Source organism: Sciurus carolinensis, chromosome 10 (assembly GCF_902686445.1).
Source record: "Sciurus carolinensis chromosome 10, mSciCar1.2, whole genome shotgun sequence".
NCBI classification, from domain to species: domain Eukaryota; kingdom Metazoa; phylum Chordata; class Mammalia; order Rodentia; family Sciuridae; genus Sciurus; species Sciurus carolinensis.
Genome location: NC_062222.1, coordinates 56,836,476 through 56,858,331, shown reverse-complemented (window position 1 = coordinate 56,858,331; position 21,856 = coordinate 56,836,476). Strand labels below are relative to the sequence as shown.

General features: G+C 36.9%; 1 protein-coding gene across 1 annotated transcript in view; it reads right to left on the bottom strand.

The window, feature by feature from the left end:
- Positions 1-21,856, bottom strand: part of LOC124994703 (alcohol dehydrogenase 1-like) — a 46,702-nt gene that overhangs the window by 8,742 nt on the left and 16,104 nt on the right. The window contains exons 6-10 of the mRNA XM_047566918.1: positions 9,315-9,453; positions 1,761-1,848; positions 1,428-1,647; positions 987-1,247; positions 39-174 (exon numbers count right to left, since the gene is read on the bottom strand). Coding sequence (XP_047422874.1) covers positions 39-174; positions 987-1,247; positions 1,428-1,647; positions 1,761-1,848; positions 9,315-9,453 — 844 coding nt within the window. The remainder of the gene's footprint in view (positions 1-38; positions 175-986; positions 1,248-1,427; positions 1,648-1,760; positions 1,849-9,314; positions 9,454-21,856) is intronic.

Here is a 21,856-nt window from a genome sequence, read left to right as displayed (position 1 = left end):
GTTTCTGGAAAAGGCAAAAAGGAAAGTAAAAGACTTACCTCCTACAGCACCACCTTTTAGGGTTCTCCCAGAGAGAAGCAGCAGTGGGTCAAAAATGAACTGTGAATTCGAAGGTGCTACTCCAATAATCACACACACTCCATAGCTTGGGTGGCACGATTCCAAAGCTGCCACCTAATTCCAGAGATGGACCGATTAGCCTCTCAGGAGCCCCACATCTTCAATTCACAATCCCAAAACATGTTCTCAGGGAAGATGTATGGGAGAAATAATGTAGGATAGAACAGTATGTAGGACACTCGCTCTGATTAGGCAGATTGCTTACATTCATTACGATTAAATTTTTCAATCTTTAAAATGAGGATGTTTAAAATGTTACTACTTAGTGAGTAAAGATAACGTACAGATTAAATGGGATAAAATATATAAATTGCTCAGCACAGTACAAGGTATAAAAGATGTGTTCACTTTTTTTTGTTCAAAAATTATAGTATTTTTTTTGGGCACTGTGGTGCATGCCTGCAATTCCAGCGGCTGGAGAGACTGAGGCAGGAGAATTGCAACTTCAAGGCCAGCCATTGCAACTTGTGTTATAAGGTTCCTCTATTTTAATAGCCTGTCTCAAAATAAAATAAAATAAGGGCTTGGGATGTAACTCAGTAATAAAGTGCCTTGGACTTCAATCCCCATTTTCTAAAAAAAAATAAAATAAAAATTTAAAAAGATAATAATAATAATAATTTTATCAGGGTTGGAGGTAGAGTGCAGGGGTAGCATGCTCCAGGCCTTAATTTCAATCCCTGGTACCTCGATGACTCCAAGGTCCCTCTCTCACCAAAAACAAAAACAAAAACAAAAAACAACAAAAAACAAGAAAGCAAAACAAAAACAAAATTATAGTAATTTCATGTCTTCATGAAGTTAATGTGTACCTCATGTTGACAGGCAGTACCCACCCCCCCAAACTGTGCCTCCAGTTGACTTACCATGGTATCAATAAGTCCAATGGCCTCAAAGGCAAAGTCAACGCCATTGCCTGTCATTTCCACCACCACCTCCTGGACAGGTTTCTTGAGGTTTTGAGGATTGAGACAGTCAGTGACTCCTAAGTCTCTTGCCCAAGGAAATTTCTCCTCGTTGATATCAACCCCAATGATCCTAGAGGCACCAGAGGCTTTGCAGGCCATGACAACAGCTGAGCCAATTCCTCCAAGTCCAAAAACCACACAGGTGGAACCTGGGGTGACCTGCAAATTTAGAGGATGAACTATTATTAGGTATTCAAAGCTGATGCTCTTGTGTTGATAGGGAAAAAATAAGCCATTTTGGCTTTATCTGTGATGGAAGAAGTTGTCTGAACTACATGGAGTTCAATTTGAAGTTGTGTAGGTGGTGTCACTGAAAACAACACAGAAGTACGTTCTTACCCCTGCAGTGTTAAATACAGCTCCAAAGCCTGTAGGAACCTCACAGCTAAGGATACAGACTCTATCCATAGGAGCACCATCATCAATTTTCCCGACAGCAATTTCATGTACTACAGTATATTCAGTGAATGTACTTGTGCCATAAAGATGATAAATCTTTCTTCCTCTGCAGGTAAATCTGCTGGTTCCATCTAACATTAATCCAGTTGGAGGAATAACTCTGTTCACAGATACATAGTGACAAAAAGAGAAATAAAGGATTTAGCTCTAAGTCAATACCTGTACCAGTGAAAGCAAATGGGGTGAAAGAAAGTCAAAGAAATTGAAACTAACTTTTGCTTCAAGCAGAAGTTGCCCTTGGGGTGCAAGCAAGAGCTACATTCTCTGCATTCTGGAAGAGGGAACATTAAGACTTTATCTCCTAAGGAAAAAAGAACCAAGAAAGTGATTACCAATTAGGTGGAGATATGGAATGTAATGAACTCCACCTTTATTGTTAAGAAATTGTTCATAGTAAATATTTGCAAATCATTGTGGTGAAAATTATCATTATTTTTGAAGTTACTTATAATTTCACTTTGGAATAGAAATAAATCAATTTTAATGCAAATGGACCTTCAAAGAAGAAAAAAAATTGGGGGATTTATATCTCTAATAAAATTGAGACTCAAAGGTAAGAGAGTGGCATTGATATTTGTGGTATAAGGCTCCTCTTCTTTGACAGCATTTTTTTTTTTTTTTGTACTGGAGATTGAACTACCTAGGGGTACTCTATCGCTGAGCTACATCCCTGGTGCTTTATATTTTTTATTTTGGGACAGGGTCTTGCTAAGTTATTTAGGCTGTCCTTGAACTTACCATCCTCCTGCCTCAGACTCCCAAGTAGCTGGGAATTTCAGGTATGTGCCAAAGTGCCTGACTTAATTTGGCAGTGTTCTATCCCAGGAGGAAGATCAAGTTTGCATTTAGTATATACTTGGTATTTGTTGAAACAATGAATTAATACTCCAATGCTAACACTGGAACTAGTATTCATTAGGAAATATATTACTGAACAAGAGTCTAGAATTTGAGAGAAGGCTGCCTGTGTCCTTAACCCTTTCTCTGTCATTAAGTACTTAAATCAATACAAAAGATAATCTTGCCAAGGCTTCTATTTCCTCATGAAGTGGTCATAAAATATCTATACATGTTTATTGTTAGAATAATACATAATATTGTGAAGTTTTTGAAACATGTATGCAGTGTAAAAATGCACATATAAATTCTGGAAGAAACTATTATAAATAATACCTATTTCAGATAACTTAAAGAATTATTGTGTGTGTGTGTAGAAAAAAACTCAATCATGCATATTTTAAATTTACTGATGTTATAATACATTGTATCTATTTTCAATTCTTAGTTTAATTTTGGGTATGTAGATTTGCCATAATCTGTATGGAAATGAGTAGAGAATTATTCTTTTTTTTTTGGGTCCTTTCAGTCAAACACAAAACTGGAAGATCCTGAATCTTAGGTTGCTTATTTCTTGTACTATATCTGATGTGTGAATGCATTTTTTTTTTTAATTTATTTTTTTACGTTTACATAGGGTAATGATGTTTCTTTTTTTTCCTTTCCCCCCCACCCCTCCCACCCTTTTCCCTTTATACAGTCCTTCTTTCCTTCATTCTTACCGCTCTCCTTAGCCTAACTCTAAACCTAACCCTAAACCTAATGCTAACCCCTCCCACCCCCATTATATGTCCTCATCCGCTTATCAGCGAGATCATTCGTCCTTTAGTTTTTTGAGATTGGCTTATCTCACTTAGCATGATATTCTCCAATTTCGACCATTTGCCTACAAATGCCATAATTTTATCATTCTTCATTGCGGAGTAATATTCCATTGTATAAATATGCCACAGTTTCTTTATCCATTCATCAACTGAAGGGCATCTAGGTTGGTTCCACAATCTGGCTATGGTGAATTGAGCAGCAATGAACATTGATGTGGCTGTATCTCTGTAGTATGCTGATTTTAAGTCCTTTGGGTATAGACCAAGGAGTGGGATAGCTGGGTCAAATGGTGGTTCCATTCCAAGCTTTCTGAGGAATCTCCACACTGCTTTCCAGAGTGGCTGCACTAATTTGCAACCCCACCAGCAATGTATGAGTGTTCCTTTTTCACCACATCCTCGCCAACACCTATTGTTGCTTGTGTTCTTGATAATCGCCATTCTAATTGGGGTGAGATGAAATCTTAGGGTAGTTTTGATTTGCATTTCTCTTATTACTAGGGATGTTGAACATTTTTTCATATATCTGTTGATTACTTGTATATCTTCTTCTGTGAAGTGTCTGTTCATTTCCTTAGCCCATTTGTTGATTGGATTATTTGTATTCTTCGTGTAGAGTTTTTTGAGTTCTTTATAGATTCTGGAAATTAGCGCTCTATCTGAGGTATGGTTGGCAAAAATATTCTCCCACTCTGTAGGCGCTCTCTTCACATTTCTGATAGTTTCCTTTGCTGAGAGAAAGCTTTTTAGTTTGAATCTATCCCAGTTGTTGATTCTTGCTTTTATTTCTTGTGCTATGGGAGTCCTGTTAAGGAAGTCTGATCCTAAGCCAACAAGTTGAAGATTTGTACCTACTTTTTCTTCTATAAGATGCAGGGTCTCTGGTCTGATTCCAAGGTCCTTGATCCATTTTGAGTTGAGTTTTGTGTAGGGTGAGAGATAGGGGTTTAATTTCATTCTATTGCATATGGTTTTCCAGTTTTCCCAGCACCATTTGTTGAAGAGGCTATCTTTTCTCCATTGCATATTGTTGGAACCTTTGTCTAGTATGAGAAAATTGTATTTATTTGGGTTTGTGTCCATGTCCTCTATTCTGTACCATTGATCTACCTGTCTATTTTGGTACCAATACCATGCCATTTTTGTTACTATTGCTTTGTAGTAGAGTTGAAGATCTGGTATTGCAATACCCCCTGCTTCGCTCTTGCTACTGAGGATTGCTTTAGCTATCCTAGGTTTTTTATTCTTCCAGATGAATTTCATAATTGCTTGCTCTATTTCTGCAAGGTACATCATTGGGATTTTAATTGGAATTGCATTGAATCTGTATAGCACTTTAGGTAGTATAGCCATTTTGACGATATTAATTCTGCCTATCCAGGAACATGGGAGATCTTTCCATCTTCTAAGGTTTTCTTGAATTTCTTTCTTTAGTGTTCTGTAGTTCTCATTGTAGAGGTCTTTCACCTCTTTTGTGAGATTGATTCCCAAGTATTTTATTTTTTTCGATGCTATTGTGAATGGGGTAGTTTTCCTAATTTCTCTTTCTGAAGATTCATCACTTATGTATAAAAATGCATTGGATTTATGAGCATTGATCTTGTAACCTGCTACTTTACTGAATTCACTTATGAGTTCTAAAAGTTTTCTGGTGGAATTTCCAGGTTCCTCTAAATATATAATCATGTCATCAGCGAACAGGGATAGTTTGAGTTCTTCTTTTCCTATTCGTATCCCTTTAATTTCTTTGGTTTGTCTGATTGCTCTGGCTAGAGTCTCAAGGACGATGTTGAATAGAAGTGGTGAAAGAGGGCATCCCTGCCTTGTTCCAGTTTTTAGGGGGAACGCTTTCAGTTTTTCACCATTTAGAATGATATTAGCCATGGGCTTAGCGTAGATTGCCTTTATAATGTTTAGGAATGTTCCCACTACCCCAATTTTTTCTAGTGTTTTGAGCATGAAGGGATGCTGTATTTTATCGAATGCTTTTTCTGCATCTATTGAAATAATCATGTGATTCTTAACTTTAAGTCTGTTGATATGGTGAATGACATTTATTGATTTCCGAATGTTGAACCAACCTTGCATCCCTGGGATAAAACCCACTTGATCGTGGTGCACTATCTTTTTAATATATATTTGTATGCGATTTGCTAAAATTTTGTTGAGAATTTTTGCATCGATGTTCATTAAGGATATTGGTCTGAAATTTTCCTTCCTCGATGTGTCTCTGTCTGGTTTAGGTATCAGGGTGATATTGGCTTCATAGAACGAGTTTGGGAGGGTTCCCTCCTCTTCTATTTCATGGAATAGTTTGAGGAGTATTGGAATGAGCTCTTCTTTAAAGGTTTTGTAGAACTCGGCTGAGAACCCATCTGGTCCTGGACTTTTCTTTGTTGGTAGGCTTTTGATGACCTCTTCTATTTCATTGCTTGAAATTGGTTTATTTAGGTTGTGTATGTCCTCCTCATTCAGTTTAGGTAATTCATATGTCTCTAGAAATTTGTTGATGTCTTCGAGGTTTTCTGTTTTGTTGGAGTATAGATTTTCGAAATAGCTTCTAATTATGTTTTGTATTTCACTCGTGTCTGTTGTGATGTTTCCTTGTTCGTTCCGAATTTTAGTAATTTGAGTTTTCTCCCTCTTTCTCTTTGTTAGTGTGGCTAAGGGTTTATCAATTTTATTTATTTTTTCAAAGAACCAACTATTTAATTTGTTAATTTTTCCAATTGTTTCTTTTGTTTCGATTTCGTTGATTTCGGCTCTGATTTTAACTATTTCCTGTCTTCTACTACTTTTGGTATTGGTCTGCTCTTCTTTTTCTAGCGCTTTGAGCTGTAGTGTTAAGTCGTTTATTTGTTGATTTCTACTTCTTTTTTTGAATGCACCCCATGAAATAAATCTTCCTCTAAGTACTGCTTTCATAGTGTCCCAGAGATTTGGATATGATGTGTCTTTGTTCTCGTTTACTTCTAAGAATTTTTTTATTTCCCTCCTGATGTCTTCTGTTATCCATTCATCGTATAATAGTGTATTATTTAGTCTCCAAGTATTGGAGAAGTTTCTGTTTTTTATTCTGTCATTTATTTCTAATTTCAATCCATTATGATCTGATAGAGTACAAGGTAGTATCTCTATCTTCTTGTATTTGCTAACAGTAGCTTTGTGGCATAAAATATGGTCTATTTTAGAGAAGGATCCATGTGCTGTTGAGAAGAAAGTGTATTCGCTCTTGGTTGGATGGTATATTCTATATATGTCCGTTAAGTCTAAATTGCTGATTGTGTTGTTGAGATCTATAGTTTCTTTATTCAATTTTTGTTTGGACGATCTATCCAGTGGTGAGAGAGGTGTGTTAAAATCGCCTAGTATGATTGTGTTGTGGTCTATTTGATTTCTGTAATTGAGAAGGATTTGTTTGACGTACGTGGATGAGCCAATGTTCGGGGCATAGATATTTATGATTGTTATGTCTTGCTGATTTATGCTTCCCTTAAGCAGCATGTAATGTCCTTCTTTATCCCTTCTGACTAGTTTTGGTTTGAAGTCCACATTATCTGAGATGAGGATGGATACTCCAGCTTTTTTGCTGTGTCCGTGTGCATGGTATGTTTTTCCCCATCCTTTCACCTTTAGTCTATGGGTGTCTCTTTCTATGAGGTGAGTCTCTTGCAGGCAGCATATTGTTGGATTTTTCTTTTTAATCCAATCTGCCAGTCTGTGTCTTTTGATTGATGAATTCAGGCCATTAACATTCAGGGTTATTATTGTGATATGATTTGTATTCCCAGTCAATTGACTCATATTTGTTTTTGGCATGATTTGGTTTCTCCTTTATTTGGCTATTCCTTTAGGCTAGCGCCTCCTGTTGCTGATTTGCATCGTTGTTTTTCATCTCTTCCTCATGGAATATTTTGCTGAGAATGTTCTGTAATGCTGGCTTTCTTTTTGTAAATTCCTTTAGCTTTTGTTTATCATGGAAGGATCTTATTTCATCGTCAAATTTGAAGGTAAGTTTTGCTGGGTATAAGATTCTTGGTTGGCATCCGTTTTCTTTCAGGGCTTGGTATATGTTGTTCCAGGCCCTTCTGGCTTTTAGGGTCTGGATTGAAAAATCTGCTGATATTCTTATTGGTTTCCCTCTGAATGTAATTTGATTCTTTTCTCTCGCGGCCTTTAATATTCTGTCTTTATTTTGTATGTTAGGTATTTTCATAATAATGTGCCTTGGTGTGGGTCTGTTGTAATTTTGTATGTTTGGAGTTCTATAAGCCTCTTGTATTTGATTTTCCATTTCATTCTTCAGGTTTGGGAAATTTTCTGATATTATTTCATTGAATAGGTTGTTCATTCCTTTGGTTTGTTTCTCTAAGCCTTCCTCAATCCCAATAATTCTTAAATTTGGCCTTTTCATGATATCCCATAATTCTTGTAGATTCTGTTCATGATTTCTTACCATCTTCTCTGTTTGGCCAACTTTGCTTTCAAGATTAAATAATTTGTCTTCAATGTCTGAGGTTCTGTCTTCCAGGTGCTCCATTCTATTGGTTATGCTTTCTATGGAGTTTTTAACTTGGTTTATTGTTTCCTTCATTTCAAGTATTTCAGTTTGGTTTTTTTTCAGTATCTCTAACTCTTTATTGAAATGATCTCTTGCTTCCCGTATTTGGTCTTTTAACTGTTGATTGGTGCGATCATTTAATGCCTGCATTTGCTCTTTCATCTCCTCCTTCAATGCCTGCATTTGCTCTTTCATCTCCTCATTTGCTTCTCTGATCGTTTTAATTACGTACATTCTGAACTCCCTTTCTGACATTTCTTCTGCTGTGCTGTCATTGGGTTTTATTGATGTAGTATCTAGGTTTGTTTGGGACATTTTCTTCCCTTGTTTTCTCATATTGGTCAGTTGTCAGTGGGACCCTGAGATATTGCAGTTTTCCGCTATTGGCTTATAGTGTCCCTGTAGATTTCCAGTGTATCACCTCCCAGCCTTCAGTAGCCTGATGTCTTGGAGGAATCTGATAAAGCAGCGTATCCGAAGAAAACTGCCCCTAGCCCCCTACTGGTTCCACGATTTGGAACTGGCTCTGTGCTGAAATGCTCTCACTGTGGGCCTGCACCGTGCAGCTGGCCGTGTGGGAGGAGCTCACTGCCGGAGTGTGGAAGGCTACCTTGGGAAGACTGTAGCTGCCCTGCCTGGCTCCGATAGGCCACCTCTATCTGGGCCTGCCCCCCCCGGGCCGAGCTTTACCCAGTGGGCAGACTCACCTGTGGCTCTATTTCAGTCCCAGTCTCTCAATGCCTCCCCTTCTTAACTCCTGGGTTCTGGAGCGACAGGGGGTGCAGTCTCCCTCTAGGCCGCCATCTTGGATCGCCCCGAGAAGAGAGCCTGCAGCCGGAGTGGGCAGAGCCGCCTGAAGAGGTGTCTGGCTGCCCTGCCCTGATCCCAGAGGCTGTTTGCGGATCGAGGCTCTCCGTTGGTTCGGGGGCTTGTGGCTGGTTCTATGTAGAAAGTCTCTCACTGGGCGGTCAGCTCCGAGAGGCTAGCCTTGAACGGCACCTCCCACCGCAGGGGTCCAGACTACTTGGGGAAGTCTCTGGCTGCCCTGTCTGGACCCTGAATCTGCTTGTGTGCCAGAGTACGCTGAGCTGCACTGGCTCCGGGACTCGGAGCTTGTTCTGGTCAGACAGGCTCTCACCAGCGGGCCAGTTCCGTTCCGAGAACCTGGAGAAGCTGGCTGTGTGGGCGGGGCCCACCGCCGGAGTGCGCAGGGCTGCCTGTGGATGACTCTAGCTGCCCTGCCCGGCTCCGATAAGCCACCTCTATCTGGGCCTGCCCCCCCGGGCCGAGCTTTACCCAGTGGGCAGACTCACCCGTGGCTCTATTTCAGTCCCAGTCTCTCAATGCCTCCCCTTCTTAACTCCTGGGTTCTGGAGCGACAGGGGGTGCAGTCTCCCTCTAGGCCGCCATCTTGGATCACCCCCGTGTGAATGCATTTTAATGTTTTTGTCAAAGTATGATGGATTCTATGTTTACAGTGCTATTGGGGAATAATGAAAAAGCTGATTCAAACAGAAGTTGACACCATATCAGGCCCTTACTTACCTGGTTTCACACTGGTCACACCTTCTCTAATACTCTCCACAATCCCAGCTCCCTCATGACCCAAAATTGCCGGAAGGGGTACTTTGTCTTTTCCTTCCAGGATGTGCTTATCTGTACCACAGATCCCAGAGGATATAATCTGAAAGGGATTAAATGATTGGAGATAAAATGCCTTGTCATAAAACTATTGAATCTTTCATAAAAATGCAATATTTCTAACTCTAGAGGCAGAATATATTCTTTAAAACTTGGGCTATGCATTTGAGGTCTTAATTGATTGTGTCTCTATAGTAGAGCTGTTTCAGGAAAAGGACCAAAGCCTTTAGCTTATCGGTCTATATAATTTCCCCTAGACCTCTTTAACATCAAAAACATCACTCAGTTATTTTCTGACTCTTTGGCAAGAGGAGTTATGTATTCTGTGAGATATGATGAAACACACAACCCAAACTGGAGTATCTGTTTTGATACATATACTCTGAAGTCTAGGTGATAATATTTATGCTGTTCTTCCTGCCTTGCCCTCTACCTGCCAGTAGAAGAAGCTAAAATACAAGGCTTTTCATGTTAAGTCTGTACCCAGATCCTGGTGTGCTAGTTCATGACAAGCAGCTAATATCCAAAAGGATAAGTGGAAAGGCCCTTTCTTCCAATACTTTGCTTTGGTGCACAGTTTTTCTTTCTTTATTCTCTTTGTAGTCAGTCTCTTTATCCAGCTATTCTAATACCAAAGGTAAGTTAGTTTTTCGCAGGGTATTGAGATTTCACAGTTGAAAAGAGTTGGTGGCAAATCAAAGGTTTGCCTCCTTTTGCACCTTTCACTTGGTACATGCTTAAGGCACTATTTCCATCTAGATATTCTCTTCATTATTTTTTCTCTAGTCAGCAGTCATTGACCCTGGAGTTTTGGAACTTTTTGCAAATCTGATTGCTCAGTTCTATGATGACTTATTTTCTTATTCCTGTTTGATCTTTGGAGGTTGAAAACATTTATTTCTATTTTCTGCATGTGTTTATTCAGACTTTTGGCTTGCACAACTGTCCTATAAGCTCATGCCTCTCTGACTTGAGTTCTATTTGTAGGAAATCTCTGATTAATCATGCATCCTGATTGTTGGTGTTCAATCCCCTATTTAATCCCCTATTTTTCTATGAGAAAAATATTCTGCTAACTTTCTCTACAAATAAAATAATCTTCCTTTCCATCTTTGTTTGTTTTCCAAATTATTTTAGGAAATTCTTCTATCTTTTGTACTTTGAATGAACTTTATGGTCTATTTTTCTCCCCCAATTTCAGTGAGCTATTTGAAATGTGCCTGATTATCTAGTAACTAGACTTTGGCATTTTTCATCAAGTAGTTCAAAATAAAATTTGACACCAGGCACCTTATATATGAAATTAGAACTTACTTAGCAAGATTGTTGTCACAAATAACTGAGAAATTATACATAGAGTAGTTCAGTTTTCAGTTGTGGCAAGCATGTCTTTTCCAGATTCAACTTTCCAAGGACAAGTAAAAAAAAACTGGGCACAATATGTGCAGCAGATGACTAGTCATGGAATAAATTCAAATTGAGTTTCGACTGATTTAATGTAATGTAATGTTAAAAATTCAGACAGTATTACCCTATATATATATATATATATGTATGATTACATGAATGGCGTGAATATACATCGTGTACAACCATAGAAATGAAAAGCTATACCCCATTTGTGTACAATGAATCAAAATGTGTCTGTAAAAATAAAAAAATATTTTAATTAAAAAAAATTCTGTAATCACACACACAAATAATTCAGTCATGTCCTACCAGAAATGTATAATCTGAAGCTAACTGGGTCTTGCACATGAAATAAAGTGAATAGAATTTGTGCTAGTCACCTTTGTGTTACTGTAAACAAAATGCCTGACAAGAACAACTTGGAGTAGGAAGGATTTGTTTCATTTGTGACCCAAAATATCTAAAATATAAATTCAGTCATTGGCCTGCTGCCTCCAAGGCAGAAACATCATGGGTGGAAGGGTGTGGCAGAGGAAAGATGCTCAACTCATGGCAGTTGGGAAGCAGAGAGAGAGAGGGGCCATGGAAAAGATCAATCCTCTGTTATGGTTTGGATATGAAGTTTCCCCCAAGAGCTCTTGTGTATATGCAACAATATTCAGAGGTATAAGAATTGGGTTATAACCTAACCAGTTCATCCTAGTTTGAATGGACTAGCTGGGTGGTAATTGTAAGCAGATGAGGCATGACTGGAGGGATGGATCACTGCTTGTGTGCCCTGAAAGGATGCATCACCCTGTGGCCCCTTCCTTGCTTATCCTTTCTGCTTCCAGGCCCAAAGTCACCTACAAGACTCAAGGAAAATTTTAGCTGTGAGCTCTTGTAAAAATTTTAAAGCAATCTACATGCTTCCACTATACAATGCACAGAGAAAACAGCCATTCCAAAAAGGAGGAATAGGGCAAAGAAGGAATGGAACCAAAGCAAAACTGAAACCCAGTGGGGCAAATATTAAGTCCTGAAATCCCACATCCAGAAACTGAAGTATGTGGGTTTTTTTTGCAGTTTGGCCAGAAAAAGCAGTAAAATAGGGGCCAAGGAAGTAGGATTGTTGGGAAGATTACCACCACTAAAAAGAAGCTAAGTGTCTTGCACATTGACATAATGTTATAGTTTAGATGTGAGGTGTCCCCCAAAAGCTTATGTGTGAGATAATGCAAGTGTGTTTTCTCTGTGCCTTTGTATATTGGAAGCATGTAAATTGCTTATAATTTTTACAGGAGCTCACAGTTAAGGTTTTGCCTTGTAACTATAGATTTAGATTTTTGAGCAATGCTGGAACTATGGAGATTATGGTGAATCCTGCAATTGGACTGAAATGAATTTTGCATTGTGGGATTGTCATGAGCTTTTGGTGGTTCATGTTGGAATGTTATGATTTGGATCTGGAATATCCGGCCCCCCCAAAACTCATGTGTTAGTCAGTGCAGCAATACTCAGAGATGAAATGATTGGATTGTGAAGACTGTGATCTCATCAGTGGATTAATTTATTTGAAGGACTAATAATTTCAATGGACTTACTAGGAGGTGATGAAAAACTATAGGCTGGGTCATGGCTGGAGGAAGTAGTTCACTGGGGGCATGGCTTTGGGGACTATATCCATCCATGTCTCTGCCATGCTCTTCCACCATGATGTTCTGTCAGGACCAGATCAATGGATTCAATCCACTATGAATTGAGTCCTCTGAAACAGTGATCCAACATAAATTCTTCCTTCTCTAAGATTTTTTTTAGGTATTTGGTCATAATGATTAAAATCTGACTAACAGTGCCCTATAAAATAAATGTGAAATTTTTTGTTATGTATTTTGTCCTTCTATTTTATATTTTATCCAAATATGTCTGATGGTACAATGTGAGAATTCTTTGAAGATGAAGTATGAAATGCAAGAGGAGGATTCAATGCTTAAGTCTATAGGTAATTCTGATAAAATTTTGTGATGAAGAATTATAACATTCTGAGACTTTTCAATGAAATAGTAAATAATGCCAAGGATAGTTAAGAAAATTTTGAAGAACAAATTATAGGACTTATTCTGTAAGATAATAAGACTTATTGTAAAGCTACAATAACGCAAGCATTTGGTTTTGGCACAAGGATAGATAAATAGACCAACAAGTTAATGAAGGAGAATTAAAATTAAGAAATGGACCAGACATACTAGTCATTTGATTTAGAGCAAAAGTGTCACTGAAATGCAGGGCTAAACACAGAATTTTCAAATAATATAACTTGGTACTATAAGTAGGTAGAAAATTAATCTTGGGTTTCTACCTCACAACAAACACAAAAGAATGATTGCCAAGCAATTTTTATTTGTAAATATAAATGCAAAGTGTAAATCAGTTAAGATTCTAGACATAAGCAAGAAAAGTACCTTCCCTTGGGGCAGGGAATGATTTCTTAATTGGAACATAAAATGCACTAACTGTTAGGGAAAACATTTACAAATTGTACTTCAGTAAATTATGAAATTCTCTTCATATATATAAATAAGAAAGTAAAAAGGAATCCACAGACTGGAAGAAGAAATTTTCCCCAGTTACAATCAACTGAGGAATCATATCTAGAAAAAATATACATACATATGTGGAATATCTACAAAAAATAAGTAAAAGATGGATAACCAAATAGAAAAAGGGAGCAAGAGACTGTAATCTACTTCACAACAAATGATGTCTGAATGGCCAAAAGCATATGAAACATACTCAAACTCCTTAGTCATTAAGAAAATGTAAATTAAAATAATATGATGAATTCTCTATAAGAACTAAAAAAAATAATGGATGATGCAAAACACTGAATGTGGAGAAACTAGTATTATCTTGTATTTCTAGTGGTAATATTATTTTAGTTTTTATTTATCAACTATGTGTCAGTTCTCCTAGGTGGTTGGACACTGGGTCTTGGTAGCGGATAGGCTGCTCCGTGTTGTGATAAGGATGACAAAGGAGAGAAGAGACATGCTATTGTGGTTCTGAAATAGTCCCAAGGTGACAGAGGTAATAAAGAAACTGTTTAGCTCCTAAACATTTTAATGGGTGAAGAGCACTATTGCCACTTTCCTAGTTAGTTTGGGACATACCTTACCTGTTAAAAAAAGTTATGAATTCTGCCACTGTTTATTTAATGAAGGAAAGACGATATTGACTCTCCATATCTAACATGAATAAAATTAAAAGGCAACAAAATTCCTTAAATGTTACTGTTGAGAACTTTTAATGAATTTCATAGAAAGTGTTCTAACATTAGTGGTGAAAACTATTTTACTGGATAGTAGTGTCTAACACTATCAGGGTCAAGTCTGACTCTATCAAAAAGTGTTATTTTACATCAAAATGTGTTTTAAATGGTTTATGCATTGCCAATGACCATGAAAGAGAAAAGGATGGCAAAGAGAAAAAAAGAGTGGCCAGAGCAGAAGGAGGAAGAAATGATTTACCCCTAGTTAACAAGTTAAGCAGGAAACCAAATTTCCATATTATGTATCAGGTACATGTAAATTTTTCTACAGGTAACAATTGAAAATTGAGTTTTCTATAAGATGTTCTACTTTGAACAAGTGCAAATTGAAGACCTAAAAACTTACTATGATTAACAATAAAGATTTGGAAGTAAGATCTGACATTCCCGTGCAGATTGCCTTGGTCATGATAGGACAAGATATAGGGCTATTTTCTGAAACCTAGCAGAAGAATCCTGGATGAAGCAGAGCATTCTTACAGTCAGAATGTTCACAATAGAGGAACTAGGGCCTAAAAGTTAAATTTCATATAGTTCTTATGTTTGTTAATCATATAAACACATTTAAAAATTTTCAGAATGTGGGTTCAGTCATTACCAACAAATAGGAACTACCCAGTGTGTTTGATGCCTGAAGTAAATTATGTATAGGCAAATTTTAATATAAATGAAGCATCAAATGGTTGAATTTAGGCAAGTATTAAAATTTCCCATGGATGGACATTTTATTTTCTCAATTTGTATTTAGTTTAAAACAAGAAACTAGTAGTTATAAAACAAAAATCTATTAAAAATAGTAAATGTCTACTTAAAGATATTTAATAATTTTGAAGACGTAATTTAGATATAGCTAAATATCGAATGTATAAAGTGTAATTTGCACTTAAAGAATATTAAATTGTGTAATTCACACTGAAGAATATACCTGGATTATCTCTTGTAAGTCAGGTATACTAGCAAGAATTTATCTTAGTCTTTCAAAATATATCTGTGAGTGTCTTTATTTTACCTTCATTTAAAAAAAGTTTATTTTTATTTTTACAGACTGCATTTTGATTCATTGTACACAAATGGGGTACAACCTTTCATATCTATGGTTGTACATTTTTGAAAGATAGTTTTGCTAGATTCCTCTGCATTGACAGTTTTTTTTTTCCTTCAAATACTTTGAGTATGTTATCACATTTTCTGATGTTATATAGGTTGTTACTCTTATTGGGGTTACCTTGTATGTGTTATATTCTTTTTCTCTAGTGCTTTGAAGATTTTTCTTTTTGTCTTTTTAGTTATTGTGTTAAAAACACTTAACATGATTTCTACTTGCTTAAAGAAATTTTAAGTGTACAATACATTATTGTTGATTACAGGTACAATGTGGTACAGCAGATCTCTAGAGGTTTTTTTTTTTTCTTTTTTCTTTTAACTCTAACTTAACTGAAGGAAGAATATACAAAGGAGAAAAGACAATCTCTTCAATAAATGATGTCAACTTGCTTAACTGAAACTGATTGGTAACTCTCCATTTTCCTCTTTCCCCCAGATCTAGAAATGAACACACAAGTCTTGTTTCTAAGAATCTAGTTTAGATATTTCATATCAGTAGAATCATGTATTACTTGTTATTCTGTGATGGGTTTATTTTACAGCATAATATTCTCAAGGTTCATATATATTATTGCGGATTGCATGGTTTCCTTCTTTATAAAAACCAAGTAGTATTCAAATGTATGCATACAGCACATTTTCTTATTCACCTGTTGATGGATATTTAGGTTTTTTTCACATCTAGTCTCTCATGCTAGTGCTGACATAGCATGGGTGTGCTGTATCAGCAGTATTTGCATACTGATTTCATTCTTTTGGGTAAATATCCAGAAGTAAGAGAGCTGCCTCATATAGTAACTCTGTTATTTAATTTCTTGAAGATATCTCCATATTATTTTCATTATGGGTGCAATAATTTGAATTCCCATTAATAGCAAGCAAGGGTTCCAATTTCTCCACATCCTTACTAAGAGTTGGTATCTTTTTTTTTTTTTTTGTGGTAATAGCCAACTGAACAGGTATGAGGTAATATCACATTGCAGTTTGGATTTGCATTCCCCTAATAATTAACATTTTTGACAAACATTGAGCATTTTTTGATAAACATATTGACCATATGTATGTTTGCTTTGGAAAATATGCATATTTAGATCTTTTGCCCATTAAACTCTTGCTATTGAGTTATAGGAGTTCCTTATGTAGTTTGGATATTTACTCCTTACCATTTATATGGTCTGCAAATATTTTCTTCTCATTTTATTAGTTGCCTTTTCATTCTGTCACTTATTTCCTTTTCTTTCTTCATATACATGAAGTCATTACCAAGACCAATGTTGTAAACATTCCCCCTATGTTTTATTTTAGTGGTTTTGTAGTTTCAGGTCTCATGTTTAAGTTTTTAATCAATTTTGAATTAATTTTGTGTATGGCATGAGAAAATGTCCAGTTTCATTCTTTTGAATATGGATATTCAATTTTCCCAACATTATTTATTGAAGAGACTATCTTCTCCCCATTGTGTATTCTTGGTATACTTATCAACGTTTAGTTTACTGTTTATGTGTGGGTTTATTTGTAGTGTATTTCATTGACTCATATATCTATCTTTATGCCAATACCATATTGTTGTGAGACAGAAGAAGACAGAGGAGGAGAAGGAGGAGGAGAAAAAGGAGGAGAAGAAATACAGATCAAAATAAAAAGTAGAACAAAAGAGGAAAAATAATATAAATATAAATCAAGAGGGAAAAATTAGAAAGAAGAGAAAAATCCAATTAAAGAATAAAAATAGAACAAGACAAAAGTAAGAGAAAATGGTGAGAAATAAAAAGTAATGATAAAATAATAGATGGAGGAAAAAAAATGGGTCAAAAATTTCTCTTAGCCAAAGTTCTTGGAAACACTTCTCAAAGAACATTTCTTAAAGGAATTGGAACCTGCCAGATATGGTGGGCAGGGTTGCTGGTAGCAGTTGCTGCTTGCTGTCATGGCTCTCAGTTGTCACCAAATGAGTTGGGATGGAAAGCAGACTGTGCTCCACCTTTCTCATCCACCAGTTTAAGGGAATGGCTACCATGTTTATATTCTCCCCAGGGGTTTTAGACTGCCATCAACTTCTAGGGCTCACTATAGCCCCTCTCCTCTTTAAACAGTTACACACTTGTTACTTTGTTTCCAGACCATGGAGAAGCAAACTAGTGCTAGTTATCTCTTGAAAACCATTTTGAAATCCCTGTTTAGCAGCCTTTTATTTCAAATTGGAGAACTCCTATTATTTATTTATTTATTTGTAAGAAAGATTTAGTGGTGATTAACTTCCTTGGTTTTTGTTTGTCTTTAAAAGTCTTTACTCTTCTTTGACTTTTGGAGGATACTTTTGTGGGGAAAAGCATTTTTTTGTTGGAATTTTTTTTGTTCCTTTCAGAGCCTTAACTATGTTATCTCATTGCCTTCTGACCTTTGGGTCTTTTTATAAAACCATGGATAGTTTCACTGAGATTTGCTTGTATGTGACTAATCACTTTGTTATTGGTAATTTTCTCTTTAACTTTTGACAATTTGATTAAAACTTATCTCAGTACAGATCTTTGAGTTCATCTTGTTTGGTGTCTTTTGGGTTTCTTGGCCCATTTTCTCCCCCAGATTTGAGAATTTTTCATTCCTTATTTCTTCAAACAATCTTTCTAATCTTTTCTTTCTTCTGTTTAAGCTTTCCATAATCTATAAATTGGTCTGCTTATTGGTATCCCATAGTTTCTTTAATCATTTTCTTTCTTTCTTTTTTTCCCCTTGACTGAATTTTTTTTCTAGTGATCTGTCTGAGTTCACAGATCATTTCTTCTGGTTGGTCTATTCTGCTATTGCACCCCTTAAGTAAAATTTTAAGTTAGTTATGGTATTCTTCAGCTCTATGGTTTTTTTTGGCGATTTTTAATGTTCTCTCTGTTGAAGTTCTCATTCTGTTCATACCTTGTTGTCTTGAAGTTTGTGACCACATCTTTGTAAGTTGTTTTAAGTTTTCTTCCTACAAATTATATATACCCATTTCATAAGTGTCAATTTCTGGAAATTGATCTTGTTGCTTTGTTTGGTACATCTTTGCCTTATTCATATTCCTTAACTCTCTGTGTTGGTGTCTTCGCCACAGACAAAGCAGGCCCTTCTCCAAAGTTCATGAACTGGACTGGTAAAGGAGAAGCCTCAGAATCATTCGGATAAGATATTTTGAGGGCCTCTGCCAACTGCTTTCTTCCCCACAAGGATGGGAGCTGTGATTTTTATCTGCTTATTCTGCACTGAGCAGACAGAAAGATTGGTGGCCTCTACAGCACAAGTTGTCAACTTTGTTCCCCTCCAGAAGGCTAGGCTTTTTGGAACCTGTCAGAGATCCAGGACCGGTGAGACAGATTCTAATTTTTTAGATAGCTTAGTGAAGTTAGGCCATGTAGGCATAGTAAATATTTTCCACTCCAGGGAGAAGATGAAAGCTGGGGTTGTTTTTACCCACTTTCCCTGCGTTGAGCAGAGTCGGGAGGCGCTATTGCACCTTCCAGTCCTTGGATACTGTTTCTATTTCCCTTGAGGTAGTTTGATTTTTGTAGGTTCATCAGAGCTTCAAGGTTGAAAAGATAGAAGTCAGTCCTCTGGGGAGTCTCCTTAGAAAATTTGGGGGATGTTAACATGTAGACCATCTCATTCCCTCCTCTGGGTGAAGCTGGGAGCTAGGGTAACTCTTCTTCATTGAATGGTGCTGCTACAGGGGTAGGCTCTCTGGCAGGAAGTGTTCTGAATCTCCTGAGGTGCAAGTCTGATTTCACATTATCCAAGGAAGTAGAAATCTGGATTTCTTATAAAGGAATTTATAAAGGAAATTTGTCCAGGAATTGTTGCTGTTGAATTAGTGTTTTAATTTTGGGGGATGGTGGTGGTCTAAAGCTTCCTTCTCTTCCATCTTGCTGACATACCGGTATTTGGTTTTCAATGTAGTCCCATGATGTGCCAATATGATGTGCCAAAGCATGAATCTCTCAGTTTATCCTACTTGGAATAAATTGAGCTTCTGGATGTGTAGATTAATACTTTCAGTATATTTGGGAATATTTTCAGCAGTTATTTCTTCTAGTATATTTTCTGTCCTTTTTTCTCTCCCCTCTTCTGAAATATACATCATGCATATGTTGATATGCTTGTAATGGCACACAACTCTCTGATGATCTGTTAATTTTTCATTTGTTTTTATTTTTTGTGATTCAGATTATATAACTTCAGATGATCTATTTCAAGTTTGTTGAGGCTTCTGCTTGGTCAAATCTGCTCCTGAATGTGTCCTACAAAAATCTTATTTCAGTGATTACACTTTTCAGTTCAATTTTGTTGCTTTAAGATACTTTATATTTCTTTATTGACATTCTCCTTTTGATGAATCATTGTCATCATCTTTAAAACTAACTTCAAGATGGTTTTGGTTTTATTTAGTTATTTGAACATTTATAATAACTGACTTGAAGTCTTTGCTAAGTCCAACTTCTGAGACCTCTGAAAAGCAATTTAGATTGCTTTCTTTTTCCCAGTATAATGAACAACTGTTTCTTCATATGTCTTAGAATTTGTCAAAAACTGAATGTTTAGATAATAGAAGAGTGTCTCTGGATTCTGATTAATCTCTTCTTCCTGTCCCTTTCCAATTCCTTTATTGTGCTTTATCTGGTGACATGGTAAGATTTTCAGTTTTTTCCCTATATTTTTATTTTTAAACATGGCTTCCCAAAATTCTCTCCTGGGTCAGCATCTTGAGGAATGTTTCCTAGTCTTCCCTTCGTTTAGTAATAATCAACAGCTTTCAAGTGCCCATTCTGGTTGCTCCCTAGGGAAAGCAGCTTAGAGCATACCCATGGTATTTTGGACGCCCGTGGGTGAATATGATCTTAATTGACTCCTTTTAATTGTATCTTTGTCTGACTCTCTGTGTTGAACTTGCTGCTACCAGTTTCACGGAGTCTTCTCTTAATTGTTGAGAACTAAGATCTCTGCTATGATTTGGATGTTTTGTAGCCTTGAGGTTCATGTGCTTGAAGCTTGGTCCCCAATACCATAGTGTTGAGAGGTGGTTGTTATGAGGTGTCTCCCAAAAGTTCATGTGTGAGACAATGCAAGAAAGTACAGAGGTGGGTTGGTTAGATTATGAGCATTAACCTAATCAGTGAATTCATTCTCTGATAGAGATTAATGGGTGGTAACTGTAGGCAGGTAAGGTGTGGCTGCAGGAGGCGGGCCCCTGGGGGTGTGCTTTTGGGGCATATATTCTGTCCTTGTTCAGAGGAGTTCTCTCTCTGCTTCCTGTAGCTGTGTAGCAGTGTTCCCAGCTGCTTTCCTCTGTCACACCCTTCTGCCATGATGTTCTGCCTCACCTCAGGCACAGAGCAATGGAGTTGGCAGTCTAAGGACTAAGACCTTTGGAACCCTGAGTCAGATAAACTTTTCTCCTCTAAGTTGTTCTTCCTTTGGTCACAGCAGCAAAAAATCTGACTAAAACAGTGGTGATAACTTTAAGTGGTGGGTTCTAGTGTGAGGTAATAGGTAATGTTGACACTACTCTCATGAATGGATTAATGTCTTTCTCAGTAATTAATAACTTACAGTCTCCTAGCAATCAGTTAGGTCTCGCTGGACTGGATTAGGTATGGAGAGAATTTCTCATTCAACTTCTCTGCCTTGTTGTAACACAGCATGGGGTTCTCATCAGAAGCTGATTGGGTGCTAGCACCATGCTCTTTGACTTCTGAGACTGTGAGTTAAATAAGCCTCTTCTTAAAAATAAAGTATCCAGTTTAAGGTATTTTGTTACATCAACAGAAAACACACTAAAACAATCTCTAATGTTTTTGACAATTCCTTTAGGCATGAGTCCTCTCATACTCTTTTTCCAAATAAAGTTAGCCCTCTTAGCAGGACTACAGAACTGTGAGTCCTCCTTGCTTGCCTATTTCTGTAGCTAAAGTTTCTACAATACTGCAACAGAGTTGGGGGTGAAGGCAATGACTTATTTCCTGAAGTGACACCTTTGCCCTATAAACTGGTGAAGTCTTGCTAGGGACTGAATTGTGTACCCTCCCCAATTCATATATTGAACCCATGTAATGATATTTAGAGATGAATATTTTGGTGGGAGGTAATTAGGTGCAGATGATGAAGTCATGAGGGTAGGACACTCATGAAAGATTACTATTTTTATTTTTATTTTTTTATAAGCTATATTTATCCCAAAAGGATAAAAACAATTTCAATTAAATAGCAATGGATAATCATCCAGCATAAGGTGGTATTGCCATTTCTTTTTTTAATTATTTATTTATTTATTTTTATTTTTACAGACTGCATTTTGATTCACTGTACACAAATGGGGTACATCATTTTGTTTCTATGGTTGTGCACCATGCAGATTCATACCATTCGTGTAATCATAGGTGTACATTGGGTAATGATGTCTGTCTCATTCCACGTTTTTTCATACCCCCTCCCTCTCATACTATCTTTATGAAAAGAGAAACCAGAGAGCTTCCTTGTTCTTTCTGTCATACGAGGACACAGCAAGGAGATAGTCATCCATAATCAAGAGAGTTGTCACCAGAGCTCTGTCATGCTGACACCCTGATCTTGCAGCCCTCTGGTCTCCAGAATTGGCAGG